Source organism: Nuphar pumila, chromosome 1 (assembly GCF_984573655.1).
Source record: "Nuphar pumila chromosome 1, dmNupPumi1.hap1.1, whole genome shotgun sequence".
Taxonomy (NCBI): Eukaryota; Viridiplantae; Streptophyta; class Magnoliopsida; order Nymphaeales; family Nymphaeaceae; genus Nuphar; species Nuphar pumila.
In genome coordinates this window covers 176,820,418-176,837,338 of record NC_143249.1, presented here as the reverse complement: position 1 = coordinate 176,837,338, position 16,921 = coordinate 176,820,418, and the positions used below count along the sequence as shown (strand labels likewise).

At 37.0% G+C, this 16,921-nt stretch overlaps 1 protein-coding gene across 1 annotated transcript; it reads right to left on the bottom strand.

Annotated features, from left to right (window-relative positions):
• Positions 1-1,707: 1,707 nt before the first annotated feature.
• Positions 1,708-14,029, bottom strand: LOC149851384 (phenylalanyl-tRNA synthetase, putative / phenylalanine-tRNA ligase). Its single transcript, XM_090000528.1, has 18 exons — positions 13,851-14,029; positions 12,148-12,270; positions 11,732-11,824; positions 10,181-10,237; positions 8,620-8,675; positions 8,082-8,174; positions 6,992-7,082; positions 6,279-6,316; positions 5,981-6,019; positions 4,797-4,873; positions 4,630-4,714; positions 4,461-4,557; positions 3,767-3,863; positions 3,520-3,591; positions 3,260-3,326; positions 2,505-2,630; positions 2,371-2,425; positions 1,708-2,117 (listed from the first exon to the last, which is right to left on the bottom strand). The coding sequence occupies exons 1-18, from the start codon at positions 13,995-13,997 to the stop codon at positions 2,064-2,066; spliced, it is 1,467 nt and encodes a 488-aa protein (XP_089856654.1). The 5' UTR covers positions 13,998-14,029; the 3' UTR covers positions 1,708-2,063.
• Positions 14,030-16,921: the final 2,892 nt, after the last annotated feature.

Below are 16,921 nucleotides of genomic sequence, written 5' to 3'. Positions count from 1 at the left end.
CATACTCGATTAGAATCACCTAACGTGATTCTTGAGGGAATTAGCTCTAACCCACATGCATCTTCGTGCGTCCGACCACTACACGTGGGACACTCTTGCAAGTCGAGAAATCCTTAACCAAATCTTCAAAGGAAACATCCTCTGATCCGCTGGCACTACTTAACCAAACAACGCTCCACGTTTGTGCCGTCACACAACGATGCACTAACGACGATATTGATGTCTATCGCATGCCGTGCTACCACCGCACGTCATCGATCAAGCGAACACATACGTACGTTCTTATACTCGATGTATTTTTCACTCAGTAAAGCTCCACAGTGCACATGTCCTATTATGAAAGATCGGCTTGAGACGGATAAGGGTGCTTTAAAAAAATGAATTGCAAATAAAAATAATATACCCTAGATTAAATTCAATCCCTTGTATTCTGTACCCTAGATAAAATTTCATCCCCATGACCAAAATGTCATAGGGGCATTTTTTTTACACAAAAGAAGCTGGACATCTGTATGCTTTAAATGCCCTTGCCTTTCATGTGCATTTTTTTCATTACTTTTTGGCTTCTTTTTTGTGAAATTTCTGAACTGATTTTCTTGTGGTTACCTTCTTTTTCTTAGCTCACAAATTTAATGGTCCTTGTTTTTCCATTCCTATATCATGATTCGCAATCGTGATCATGGATATCCTCTGCGTGTAATTGTTCCGGGTGTTATTGGTGCTGCTTCTCTTAAATGGTTGGATTGCATCACCATAATTTCTGAAGAATCCCAGGTTTGAAAGACTAGAAGTCTGTCATGGAGTTTTTCTCTTTTAGCCAATTTGATGATAGTTTCTAAGAAAGGTATTTTTTGCTGTGAAACAGGGTTTTTTCATGCAGAAGGATTATAAGATGTTTCCACCTTCAGTTAATTGGGACAATATTGTATGGTCTACCAGAACCAGATGGACTTCCCCGTTCAGGTGGTTTGTTTTTTTTTATCTTCAAGGATTTTACAGGTTTTGTACCAAGTTTATAAAGTTACATGTTAAGAACATGGTTGTGTTACTGAACTTCTGTAATCACCAATGACACGGCTCCCAAACAGAGCCTAAATGGAGATGAAATTTGCAGAAAAAATAATAGCCAAGATCTGATGATGCATTTTGTGTTATGCTAATATATTGCACCTCATTCTTGTTTTTCATGTCTCTGGTTCATGGCTAAATTTAGTTGCTTGATCTTGATAAGATAATGTGTGGTTCTAAATAAAATTATAGGGCTCTTGGGGGGGCTGGTTATTTGGCCAAGTTGTGTCAAGCTGAAGGCCAAGGATCGAATCCCTCTGCCACATGTGGCAGCGGCTGTTCTGGTAAGGGTCCGCCTAACCCCAGCTTGCCTTTCAAAAGAACAAAAAGAGAATGACCGAGCAGAGGTCAAACGCCAGTCGTTCACCAAGTTATGCGCCAAAGCATTGTTCAGTGCAAGAAACAATCCCATTAGCTACAAGGCAATCAATGAGTCAGCTTTGTATCAGGTATGCAACCAGACCGACGAATTCCTCAGGTATGAGCATAAAAAATGCCGACCCCAATATTATTCGGGTTGACCAGAACCCAACCTAAATAACATGCAGGTTGGACTTGAGTTATGATTTTTGTCAGATATCCAACCCAACCCGGGTTATCCAGCCTAACAATTTCCTCAAACTTGTGTACCAAAAAAAATTGTTTCAACTTTCAAGAAATTTCCTCAAAATTCAATTAGCAACGATTCAAATTTCAAACCCTTCACTTCCTGTATTGTCATCCTACAAAAAAATAGGCTGGGGACACCGTCCCTCTCTACCACTGCTTGAAGAATGAAGGCCTTCACAGTACGACCTGTCATGATTTTAGCTGTGCAATTTATCCATCAAATTTCACTGCTTGAGAGTCCGTCTACAACATTTAATCTAGAACAGCCAATGTACATCAGCTGCATAACTCCTGTATCATCCAAGTCCCTTCACGCTCCTGACTCGCAGGAAACGATTACGCTTTTCCTAATGTAGTGTCGATAGGAAAGCCGATGCACCTGCAACCTAGTGTATTCCAAGACGACAGATTGGGTTTGTCTTGATCAGCCCAAGGTCCACCTACAGGTGCAAGCATGAAGTCAGATGCAAGCTAGAAGACATTGAAGGCACATTAAACAAATAGTCTGTTCTTTCTGAATGAAGGGATTGAGTGAAATATTCAAGCTCAATATAGATGGACACAATAATATTATGAAAGGATTTGCTGTCCACCAAGTCCATCCATCTTGGGATTGATTATTCATCATACAACTGCTGCTGCAAGCAGCCCGATACATAACAACAGTTGACCTCAAAACAGAACGTAACCTACCTTATGCCCAAACAGGTCTCTGATATTGTCTATTCCATACAGAATCATCGTGGGCCTGACCAACAACAACGCATCAGAGAAACTGCCATCATCATGATTATAACAATAAATGGTACTAAGACAGCAGATCAAACCTTTCAAGGGACAGGCCCCATGCAATAACACGAACATCCTCTGGTAAGCCCATTGGAAGTAGCATTTCTGGCCTAAACATGCCAGAGTTACCGACCTCAACCCATTTCTTGAAACCTTCATGATAGCTGATCCGAACAAATTCCATGAATAGGGATTAGAAAAACAAAAAAGTAAAAGAAAACTTATAAAAAGCAAATTTCATGCAACAGGCGTTAGAACATTACATCAAGACTACATCAAGACAAGTACCACAGATGAGGAGGTCGAAGGGAAGGAGACAAAACAAACAAGCAGGGAAGACAGACAAGGAAGCATATAATGAAAGGGGGAAGATTATTGATAAAAAAAGGTTGCATGTTCTTGTCGAGTGTCCTACTCAAAGGCACATAGGGTGAAAAAGAAAATCGGTGATGATTTACATTTGAGTCCACACAGAGCAGCAGGAATGGCCGGGAAAAGACAATAAAATGGAAAAGAAAAAGAAAGATCGCAGAAGGCAAACCAAGATCTGGCTTGAGTTCCACACTAAAAGGTCCACATCCATGAGATGGCAATAAGAGAAACAATGCCTCTAACCAAAATGAAACTATTGAAGACTACAGAAATTACTCAAAACCCTAGCAGGTGGGTAGGCAAAAGGGACCATGAAGCATCACATCATAGCAACACAATGCATATGCGTAAGTGTTGCAGCTCCTCAATCTCTAGGTTTGCACTACATGAAAAGTTTTTGCAAGAATGCAAGCTTCTTCACCTGAAAATTTCCATGCTAGGTTCAGTGTACGGATTGTAAGCAGGTTTAAACCGTAGTTTTGACATACCTGAAATAAGAATAAAAAAATTAAGATAGCTTATCCTCATAAAGATAATGTGCACCTCAGGGGTGGTGGAAAGAACACTAAGATGAGGAACTTTCCAAAATAAATGTAAACATTCACAGATGGAAGTTGCAAAAATATCCAAAAAGTGAAAGCTAAAATGGCAGGTTATTAGGACACTAAGTAGAAAGCTTACCCAAGCGAGAGAAGAACTCATTCAAGACTCCAATTAGATCACCCAGTGTAAGCCCCCGATCACATATTAGACCTGAGGTTGTTTCGAGTTCAGAAATGAACAGAAACCATAATGAAATAAATGTGCCAAAGCATTCATATGACAGCGTTTTATATCACCAATTATAGCTAAAAAGAAAATTCAATACACCTCAAAGACATCCTAGAGAAATTGCAACTTTAATATAAATTGGGATGGAGATTTGGACCTTCGATCTGGTGAAATTCTGCAAGATGTGTCCTATCAACTGCTTCATTTCGAAAGACACGATCAATAGAGAAATATCTTTTCGGGCTGAATGGTTTCTGAAATAATACAGATCATTACTTAAAATACAAGAAAAGAAGAAAGATCAATCACAATCCCATTCTCTTAGCAGTAATCAGGAAAACAAAGAATCACATGCACATGTACAAATGGAGGTGCTTGCTCATGCAGAGTCGTGAATGTACATGCACAAACACCAGCTACATGTAACCAGGATATGGCTACAGGAAATTATTAAAGCTGATTTCAGATCATGTTACCAAATCTCACACTCTGGATCACCAACAAAACAATGTAACATTCCCATCATAATTAAAAGTAGGTCTTCACTACATATGACAGGTGTGCACAGATTCAACCCCAAACAGGTTCAAGGAATGGATTTATGGAGATGAGTACCTTCAACATGCTAAGACCAGTGTTTGTCGATTCAGAGATGTCAATGATGTTGAGATCCAAAAAAAGGGTTATTACATTATGTGATTTGTCAGCTACTCAAGTTGGAAAAAAAATGGAGTATAAATAGTTGGTTTGCAATAATAATTATATGCTAATAAGGAAAGAAACAACTTTCACTTAAATATATAGGAAACCAAATTCAATTAAAGAACCATAAAGCATAAGGCAACACAAACCTGAGCAAGTAAGTATAACATCCTCGATGAAACAGCCGTTGTGTGAGTGCGGAGCAAATTCTTGTTTGCTTCTTCCCTTTTCCATTCATATCCATATCTACAGAAAGAACACACGATTTCGGTAAAAACTTTCACTGGTCATGACATCAGCAGAAATGTAGACCATTACCCTTTTGAACCATAACCACCGGATTCATGAATGTGCTTTACACGATCGACATAATCTTCAGGTAACATTTTGGTAGTTGAAGGCACTGCAAATATGAGTTCAAATTGAGCAAGAATATGCAAAGATTATGATAAGCCTCAGGTGAAAATCAAGGATAACTAGTCAACCTTCCAGAAAGAAGGTGTCATGAGAATCACGAGCAGGATGCTGCTGCGGTTGAAAGAGTGCGTCAAAATTCCAAAAGCTGCAACCAGAAACAATAATGTATAACTCCATCATCAACAAAACCTTAAAAGCCGATGCAAAGAAGCATAATGTACATCTTGCATATTTAGAAAAATGAGAAATAAGCCTAGACAGGTAGTAAATATGTCATCATCTATTGCATTGATTATAGGAAGAACATACAAATGTCACTGAAGTAAAGGAATCAGCACTGCCAGTCCATTTAAGTGATCAGAAAAATTATAAAAATCCTCGCCTAAACCACCACTGCATTACAGCACTATCCAATATTGGAGCATTATATGGGATAAGCACTAGGGAAAAACATCCAATGTGCTTTTCCACACGCACACACACAGAGAGAGAGAGAGAGAGAGAGCTGTCTGTATGGTCAATTTGCCTGAAGCCAACCAGCTGCCATAACAAAAGGTAGGAAATCATGCATAACACTGCAACCACTTTAGAGCAAATATAATTACGTAATTGATTGTTCATGCTTCATATTAGAAAATGAAAACCTACCTTCAGATTAGACACTAGTTCACTTTTAATGACCATTTCCTATGCTTACCCATCTGAAGGCTCGTCAGGTAGAGAACACCCATTCCAGATCCACTTCTAGTAGTTCAGGAATGGCTGATATGATGCAAAATTAATTTGTCATTTGCATGGTAATGGTCTAGCTTTCATGCTTAATTTGTCAGGATGCTCAGTTAGTTGATGTACACTACAAATAGAGGAAAAAGAACACTCATTTTTTTATATGTATCTAATTTGACATCTCCAGTATAGTGCACCCGTAACCAAGGCACTTTGTCTAGTAGATGAGGAAAGACTGAAAAGATGCAAACATACATTTAGGATCTACATGGGCAAGGCGTATGATCATTAACTGTCTTTCACTTATTGGAATGGTGCATTAATCGTGTATGCACCATAAGTAACTTGGCAGAAATTGCAAGGGAAACGGAACTGTTCTAGTGCTCCTGAGAACCTTCATAATGTCATAATATGATGCATGTCATTACCACTTTAAACTACATGAAACATTTGGAGTCCAAAATGTGTGAATTTTGCAGCTGATAAGTGCACTAAGGAGCAGAGTAAAAGAGAATTGGTTTCTTACCTGCTCTCTACAAAGTTATTCGTCGGCATCTCCTCAAACCTGCATTGAAAGTAAATGCTGATATAAGGCAATAATTAATGAGCAATAATCTTTGGACTTTAACCCTTTATATTTTACTTTCATATCTCATAAATTCTACTCTCTGTATCAACTATCAATGATTTATTTGTTGCTTCTCAAGGGTGCGAAAAAAGATTAAAAAAAGAAAAAGAAAAAGGATGGACAATTACTTGGCACCCATACAATGCACATCTTAACAAATGCAGAAGGCAAATTATTAAAATTTCAGATTTCTTACCCCATCTCAAGAAATATCTCCCTGAACTGTGCTCGCACCTGAGAACAATAACAAAAGAGTTAAACGAGCCAAAAGCAAATTATTTATTGCATTCTTCATTTATGGTTCCTTATCAATGATGAATTTGGACAGGTATTTAGCTTTATCAATCACAATGTGTCAAGTTGTGGACTTACCAAAGGAATTTGTCCAAGTAAAACTGAAACAATTAAAGAATGAAAACATATTTGATAGTGTCACAAGATGACCTGGAACTTTAAGAATGAAAAATTAAAGGAAAGAAAAGAACTTAACTTAGTCAAACAATATTTCCACCTTGAATACTCTACAAAACTTAAAGTTAGTGGGCCATCTACCATAGGGACACTGTAAAAGAACACTTAGAGACGTGGAATTTAGCCCTATCAACTTGAATGTACATATTTATATTTTCCTTCAGTATACATGTACTTTTTTAGCCCACATAATATCCAAGCATTTTTTAGTCATTCCCCCCAATCATGTACTGGGTATAAGAAATTATTAGATGTCACTATCAGTAGTAACTGTAACAAATGTCCATGTCAACAATGAATTTTCTACAAAATATGTAACACTTAAAAAATACTCATTTTGATTTAAAAAGACAGGATAATAAACTACAAAACACAGACAAAACAACAATTTAGAACTAAATGTCGCCAAATAGTTATAAAAAATTAGGTTAGCCTTGCCTTCAGTAGAGGATGAAGATGACCACCTTCAGTTGGCTGGCCTCGGGCACTGAAATTGTAATCCTTAAATTCCAAGTCCTTCCAGTCACCCCTATGAATGGCAGGAAAAAATAGATAAATAAATGCTGGCCAATCTGAACTGAGCACTGGTAATTAAATACTTATGGAAATGACAGAAAAACAACCAAAAAATCAAGAAAACCAAATCTATCATTTCATTCTCCTCATAGGTATGAAATTAGTAAAAAGTATTTGTGAATATAAGAATTATCCATTTAGGAAAGATGTAGCAAAAAAAATGAATAAAGATCTAAAACTGCTAATTTTTATGGCAATACAGTAGAACAAGAAAAACGCAAAACCAAAAATATTTAATTCCATGGAGATTGAAGTCTTGCATCACTATTCACATAGGAATTCAATTTTCATACATTTTAAGCAGAATTTCCATATTGTCAAGCTATGTCACATGGATGCTCCATCGCTCCAATCATTTAAAAACTTCATGAAAATAGTCATATCCCTCTTTCTATAGCCATATCCATGTGATATTGTAGGCAAGACATTTACCCTAACATAAAACTGACTTTAATTTAATGACCCATGCTTCCAACAATAAGTTCTTCTCAAGAAGGATTTTCTATTTTCAAACTGTCCTTTTTGTTAATACTACACAAAGCTCACCCTTAAACCATGTTGGAAATATCATAGGGAATTGTACAATACACTACCACTAACTATGGGGAAAATCAACGTGATACATGCTGGATACCCATTTCAGGGGTGTATCACACCTGTATTGGTTTTGACATATGATATAACCTTGTATCGTACGATATGCCACAATACAATTTGTATCTTAAGGCTGAAGGTGTTTCATTTCAAGCTCCACTTTGTGAAAAGATGGTCATTCTTCAAACAAAGGGAAATAGTTTGATGGGAACATCTCCCAATCTTGTCAGGTTTCAATAATTTGACTAACCATCTACTTTGCAAAAAAGTTCTGGTTTCAAATACATGTAATATGATATGCAATTCATAATGTTCAATAAAATAAATAACAGGGAACAGAATAAAGCAATTTGAATACCTTTGCAGTTGTTCTCGAGTCAGATCTGTAAGTGCCTTTGTCCTTTTAACAACATAGTTCGGACCTTTTCGCAATGAATAACCCTTCCATGTCCTTCACAGAGAGAGAGAGAGAGAGAGAGAGAGAGAAACATGAATAGACAAAAAGTAACAGTTACAAAAAAAGAGTCATTATATGCAAATGGCATATCATATACAAAAAAATGCCAAGATTATAAGATATGTTGACAAAATAGTCATTATCAGTCTCAGCAATATCTTGCCAAGGGTTTTCAAGGAAGAACTAAAATAAAAATTCTCTCAGGAAAATCTCAGAAAAGTTCTTAAACAAATAGTACTAATAATTGAAAATAAAAAAAAAACTTGAAAAATGAAAACCATAAATTTTTCAAGTTGAAGTTCTTTTGAAAAACAGAGCAATCTTTTCCTTTTTTAAAAAGACCTTTTCAAAATATTGCCGACATTGATGACTGGTTGAAAATCAAACCAAATGCATGCATGTTGACATCAATAGCATGGAGCTGCAAGTGGGACACTACTGTAGAGCAATGAGCTTCCTTTTCTTCAAAGCATCAATATCTTGTGCACCGACCTCCTGCAACATTATGACATTCACAACTTGAGACACTGATAAAAGATAAGCACAGTGACACCTCAAAAACACTACGTGCATGCTCATGCTTGCACACATCCACACTTACACCCACAAGATTACACCATGCACAAGCTTTCTTACATTCACACAAGCACATGTAAACATATAAGCACATGGTCATACTCAATGTGCACAACACACACACATGAAATATGAACGTTGCCACAATCATGCCAGCCTGCATTTGTGCATTGTAGACACGCATGCACACCCATCCATAGTGATGTGGGATGAGCAAGCATCTACTAAGAGCCCATATGATAAATTTTAAGATAATATCACCTCTGCAATATATAGAAGGGCTTCAGTTATTGCAGCGTAGAGTATATACCCATAATTGAAAAGTTTTGAACTGACATAATGTCATTGATAAATAAGTTACCAGAAGTTTTGGAATAATTTACATGAGAAGATGCTAGATTCTAGAGAAATTTAACAATAATGCTACATGAAAAGATGCTAGCAAAAATATTAATACATGCACAGCAATAATCAAAATTGTGAAAAAGACTACATGTGACAAATCGATGTGAATCAGAGACGGCTTTCAAAGCAACACAATAAAAAAAGTGAATGACATCAGGACACATCTTGAAAAAGAAGGATTCTGACTTGACAAGCAGCTGAAAACTTCATCAAGATAGGAGTAGTTGATCAAAAAAGATGCGGATATGCAACATAACCCTCACCCCAATTCGCTCCATATGAGAATATTGATTCTTTAGAACACAATGTGTAGTTCATTTTGCAATGAGACATTTATAGATTACCAAAACATATAGACGTTTAGACCAGGCAAAGGAAAAAGAACACTGAAAGAAAATAAATGAAAACCAAAGGGGCGTTTGAATTCCTTGATGGATTTCAGACCAGAGGTCCCTCAATCAGTGATTCAAGGATCTCTAGTCCGACCTTTCCCCACTGGACTAGAAATACACATATTTGAGGGCTTTTAGGCTATCAAGCCATAGGACCCAGTGCCTTGATCTGAGTGCCCTGGATATCCAGAGAAATACAGGGTATTCATGAGAATTCTATTCATCAAAATTTCATTTTAAACTATGACAAGTTAGATGTGGGAATATATATATATATATATATATATCAAGGCTAGTTAGGGTGTTACAAAATGAATCAAACTTTTGCAATATTTACAATATTATGACCTATAACTGACACGACCAAAAGAAACAAAACAATATACAACACGACTATAAACACCAGCATAAATTACATTACACAAAGAACAATTATCATCGTATCAATAATACATTCATATCCTGCATGCGCAAGTACCAATCCCAAGAAATGAGCGATGATAGAATGTACAATCACAATAACACACACACATTAGCAGAAAATGGGAAAAGAAGTTCATAAAGATGAAAAACCCAAAAAGTTTCTCTAACAACTGGAATATTCTTATTAGTAGCTGGAAGTTGTACCTTTCCATTGTTTATCTTAAGAAGAAGATCTTTCACCTGATCCTCCACATGTTGAACCTACAATGTTGGACATAACCTAAAGATTGAGTCACATTTGCTTAAATAATTATACAAGAACCAAATAATTTAGTTGACACAAGTGATTAAAATTAAACTTCACACAGTGGAAAGAACTACTTAATCAGCTCATACAACCACATCAAAGTTCAAGACAGAGATCACAACCATTGTAGGTCTGGGAAAATTGAAAATCTGAAGTCAATTACAATACAACCTCCACAGCAACAACTATCCAATAGAGAACAAGAAAATTGCAAACCCAAAATAAGAACCAATAGACAGCAGTCACTGCACTACATCTCCACTGATAAAGAACATGATGGATTTTTACAAGTCTAAGGTTCCCAGCCTGTAATGAAATAAGCGGAAATACAAATAACAAGTGAAAAACACGTATAGGTCTATGTCACATGGGTGCGGGTGCGGGGGTGGGGCACTTTCAAAAACCTTGGGTGCGGGGGTGCGGCAGGGGCAAAAATGTAAAAAAAAAATATATATATATATATATATATATATATAGAAGGGGGGTCCGGGGGGTGGCGGGGGGTTATAGGGGGGCAGCCCCCACCCCCACCCCCACCCCCACCCCCCACCCCAAGATTTTTTTTTAAAATTTCATAGGGCAAATTTAAAAAAAAATCCAAAAAATGGACCGAAATGACCCTGGGTGCAGTCAACGCACCCGCGTCGACGCGGGTGAGGCACCCTGCTAGCCGAATCCCTGTTACATAGGTGTAGGTCTAACAATGGACAAGAACCAAGAAGATTACACAAGCACATTAAGTGCAAACACATAAACCCACAAAGGAGAAATGCCAAAAGGCAAAAAAGAGAAAAAATTATTGAGAGAGTGAGAGAACGCTACAAAATGAGAGGGGGAATACCCCCTATATATACACAAAGAATGAGAGAGTGGGAGACCTTGGGGACCCCACATATGGAGTCATTGGGGAGCCCCAACGACTCCATATGTGGGGTCCCCAAGGGTCCTAAAAAGTGAAAAAGAAATAAAAAGTAAAAAATAAAACCTAAAATAAGTGGTTTTAAAACAACTTATTATTACATGTGAAGAGACCAAAATACCCCTATCAGGTATTTTGGAATAAACAGAATATATATATATATATATAACACAGCCATGATTCATTAACTATGCAGGCATTTCAAACCACAGGCACACAGTATAAATAAGGCTATCATTGTTAGAATGAAACCAACAATGAGCTAATGAACAAATATCAGGTCCGATCATTTCTTTCATCATCTCCAAAATGCAGGACTACCTTACCACCTTGATAACCTTTCAGATTTTTGTTTGCTTATTTCCTTCTTTCAGTGGACAATCATTTTCAAATAAATTATTTTTTCATTAACTCCACTCCTTTCCCTTTACGAGGAAAGTGATATTCTATTGACAGACTCCATGCAGTGAAGCAAAAAATCCAATGGAAACTAAAAGTTTCATAAAGACCATTTTGCAAGTCATGTTACCTTTCTGGAGACTTGAAGTTTCCCCATCTCCACCCATTTATTCTTCATGGCCTGGGAACATCCAATTTTGTAAACGGATGGATCCACCCTTTTCTACAAAGAAAATGAAAGACAACTTTAACAACATGAAATTATCATAAAAATATGGGGCAACCTTTTCAGGTCGAACATAATATGTCTAGTGTAACAGACTATTAAAATATTAGCAGTTAAGATTGTCAAGAAAAGCATTGATAAACCAAATCATGGTGTGAAGCATAACCAGCAGTAATTATCCCAAAAGTTGATGTACATATTCCACTTCCAAGTACATCAAGGATTCCAAAAAAGAAAAAAAAAAACAATGGCACATATTCACAACATACATCGGATGATGTTACAGAGACAACAGAGTTAAAGAAAACAACAACTACAACCTGCAATTCTTCTCGGGAGATTCCTTCTGGTGGTATTGCATGAAATAACTGCACTTCTGGAGAACCCACCACAATGTATGATTTCCCTTCATCTGTAAGCACCCACTTTTCTCTCTTTATATCCTATATAATAAAAAAGGGGGCAAAATCCATATAAGATGGCAAATAAAATACAATAACATGATTCCCAAGACCAGTCAAAGAAAGATCCAAACATAATGACATGAATGGTTTCAAACACGGCAACAGGCAATTGTTTTGGGTCACGGACAATTTAACGACTTAGAATTCAACTTTTGGTTGAAAACTAGTTCGCAACAGAATAACAAGAAAATGTGTAGAATGGACATTTAAAAACAAAAACACACTATAAGTACTTTAAAAAATGTGTTGCTATCATTTCTTTTAAATTCTATATTTTGTTCAGAAGGTTAGTGAGAGAAATGAACAAGTGGTTACCAAGATTCAAAATTTAAGTGAAAGGAGGCCTGGAAGAGAATCAGACCTTTTCAGCCTAAGAAAGAACTGACAATTATCTCCTCTTTGTGAATGACTCCAAACCAAGGGAAATGAAGTGATTGGTGGGGCTGGATTCAATGCCCCTTCTTTTTCGCTTCCTTCAATTCCCTTGCGCACAACAAAAGATGACCCTGGGGTTCCTTGATTCCCAAAAATCACCTCAACTCTCGCTGGTTCTTTATGGCATCTACTGTCCGAGCAGTTCTATAAAGTCATTCAGTTTGAAATACCAAAAAGAAGAAAGGATTATGGGATGACTCAAAAATGTTCATGCCATATGGCCTACACCTTAAACAGATAAGGATGGATGAAAATGACTGGCATATCACATAAACCATGGCTACAGGATCCGTAGGTCGCAGTGGTTGTGGAGTGCCAAAAAACCCTGGTAGGCTCTCTGTGTATGTGGCGCCCACACCAATTTCCACAAAAAATGGTAACCGAATGATACCAAACTCTACCAGTAAGATAGGGGATGTTAGCACTCAAATCTCAGCCAATAATTGACCTAATTATATACATTTGAGGATACCTCTTCAAAGACAATATTCTCACCCCAAATCTGGCCATGAGGATGACAGATATCAGTAGATGGAGGAGAGAAACTACGGTGATGATACCATCCGTGCCGATTTCCAGAATCGTGATAGCCATTGTAAGCATTGTGGGTACATAATGTAATTTCCCAATTTTATCCCAGTTTTCTGGATAATAGGGCGCATCCAGGAACCCCCTTAAGAACCAAACTAAGCCTCGACTACAGAACGAGCAGTCCATCTCTAATTCCAAAAATACCCAAAATTAGAAACACCAAGGAACAAAACCCAACACCCGAGGGTGTGAAAACTTAACTATATCTCTCCAATTTCGAAGGCATTTAAATTCGACCTAATAATGAAACAGAATTCTCCGCAATAACACGATTTACACAGTGTTGTTTTCAAATTAAAAATGCGAATAAAAGGGAACAAAAAACCAAGAAAAATTCCATTAACTGACTAGGTTTTGATAGCATATCTAGCAAATCTCAAGGTGAAGTAAACGCCCAGGTTTTCATCGCGAATCCGTAATCGGAATTCTGCAAAATAATTCGGAATCGAGTGTGCCCTCTTTGAATGGGGTACCGGAAGAAAACTAGATACATAAAGATGGCGATATATATATATAGAGAGAGAGAGAGAGACCTGGGCGTCGACGAGCCTGAAGCCGTGGAGGCTCTTGATGACGTTGACGAGGTCGTTGTGGTCGACTCCGACGGTGGCTGCGAACTCGCCGGAATCGACGATTTCTTCGTTGTCCCTCAGAAACCCTAGCACCGTCTCCTCCGCCATGGCCCCAAGAAAACACTCTCTCTCTCTCTCTCTCTCTCTCTCTCTCTCTCTCTCTCGTTCGTTGTAGTAGGGCTGACAATGGGTCGGGTATCCGACCAATCAGAGTGTATCCAAAGTCCAAAGTTCTAGGGGTGCAAACGGGCCGGATCTTGCTAGATCCGAATCAAATCCGAAACATAAACCGAATCCAGGTCCAGATCCAAATCAAATCCGATGAGGTAAAGTTGAATCCAAATTCAAAATAAATTTGGTAATGGTAATACTGGATTGGGAAAAAAATAGAACAAACAAAAGCTATTTACATATAAAAAAGTACAATCGATGTCCGATTTTGATTAGAATAAATTTCAGGTCCGATTTAAAAGGCTGATCCGAATCCAAAAAATAATCCGATTGAATCTGATTATGATCCATATGCACATTCGAATTTTACTTAAAAGGATCCAAATCCGTAAATAACATATCCAACTCGATCTCATCATATCCGACCCATTTGCTGCCGTAAGTCTCCAACCCTTGTTATATCAGGTTTGAATATAAAGTTTTTTGCAAACTGGTCCCTGCCTTATAGCTGATTTTCAAAATAGTCCTTCTTTATTTTATTTTACAAATCAGCCCTTATCTTTTCCTTAGTCTTTTCAAATCAGTGTAAGACCCAATGTTGTTAGTATCGGTGGGTATCGGTATCGATACTTATAGTATCGGCAGAAAATCGCTATGCTTCACTCTGAATTAGCTATTTTTTAATTAGTATAAAAAAATACTTAAATTATTTATTAATATTATTTTAATGGCTTTAACACGTGTTATGTTCTGATTGACGTGCACTATCTTTTAATTTAATTTTTGGTTGATTTAAAACGATTCACTTGAGTATTGGTCTCGGTAGATTCACCTGAATCGTTGGCTCGATACCGATACTGACAACATTGGTTTGACAATCGTCAAACTAACAACTATTGACAAGAGGACTAATTTGAGATCCATAGTCAGAGCAAAAATCTCATTTAAGATCTATATTCAGGGCAAAAATCCAATTTGAGATTCATATTCAAGGCAAAAATCCAATTTAAGATCCATATTCATAGCAACAACAACAACAACAACAACGCCTTCATCCCAAAACAATTGGGGTCGGCGATATGAACCAACAAAGAAAATCATTATGGGTCTTTCACATGAATCCTTTTCCTCCATTCATTTCTATCCAATGCCATGTCCTCGGTGAGGTTCAAAGCATTCATATCCTTTCTTATCACCTCCATCCATGTCTTCCTAGGCCTACCCCGACCTCTTTTAACTAATATATTTTCTCATTTCTCCATCCTTCTAACTGGAGCATCATTAGGCCTTCGTCGAATATGTCCAAACCACAGTAAACGATTCTCTCTCATCTTATTTTCAATGGGTGCAACGCCTACCTTCTTACGTATCTCCTCGTTCTGAATCTTATCTTTTATTGTATTTCCACACATCTATCTCAGCATACGCATCTCAGCTACACTCATTTTTTGAATATGATGTATCTTGGCAGCCCAACATTCTGTACTATATAGTAAAGATCCATATTCATAGCAAAAATTCATATTTAAGGGTAAAAAAACTCGTTCAAGATCCATATTCAGGGCAAAAATTCAATTTCAAATCCATATTCAGGGCAAAAATTAATAATTTCAGATATAATTTCATAATTAGATTCATATTGAAAAAAAACCAAAATGGCAAAAGGCCTAAATTATTTTGTAAAATGATTATAAGGCAGGACCTAAGGTGGTATCCCATGTGGTAAGTTGGGTCTTGTATCAAGCTGATTGAACCCCGCTGCCACATGGGGCAACTGTTGTTTTCATAGTAACAAAAGTTTAAAACAGCAAAATCTTGAGAGAAAAACTCTGGAGATTTTGAAAATTTGAAATTTTTCATAATTCTTGCATTTTTTTGGCAATAAAAATGAATTAAAAATTATAAAAAATAATTTTTATATGAAAATATAAATAAAATCCATTTAAAAATGAAAATCTCAAGATAAATATCTGCTAAAATGGTAAATATCATGATATTTGTCATGGTTTGAAAATCTTGTGAGACATTTTTGTTTTAAACTTTCAGGCAATTTCTCATGATATTATTGCAAGATTTTTATAAATCTCGCGATATTTGTTACAGAGGTTGGGTGGTCATGTAGCCAACCTCGAGTTTTACCATTCAGCAAAGCGGACCCATTAGTGACCCGGTTCTCGATAAGGGTTCCTTAATCATAAAAAAAAATATTATAAGGCAGGGATCAATTTGCAAAAGACCCTGAAATATATTTTTGATCTTAAACACTCGGGTCAACTGGATCAGGTTGGATATCGAGCAAAATTAATAGCTCAAACAAGGCCTGATGTTACTTGCATGGGCTGATGGACACAAATAGCATTCAAGCTGGCATTTTTTTTACATTCCTGGATATGCAGGTTCAGGTCCGGTCAGGTACCCAGAAAAAACACGACCTGTAAGAGTTAAGTATGGTGCAAATGGATCGGGTTTGGTCAAACATCTGACCTATGCCCAAGGCTTCCCTTATTTCTGATTATAAGATCCAAATGCCTATTCAGTGGGATTTGAATTTTGGTTCACCAGATAATTTTTGGATATGGGTCTGGTTCGTATCAGTATTTTATGCTGGATTTGTGTTTGGCTTCAAATCAAATCCCATCCTTTTTTAACTGTTTACCTGTAAAATGTTTGTTTTCAATCTGTTTTTTCTTTCCTCTTTTTTGGGTCTGAATCCAGTACTCACATGTACATTTCAGATCTAGGTACCTACTCATCGGATCTCCAGACTTAACTCAGATCAGTGCATATAATTCCCATTCGGGTTCAGATCGATCATGATCCAGCTCGTGCTTGATCCGTTTGAGCCCTTATTAAATAATAAT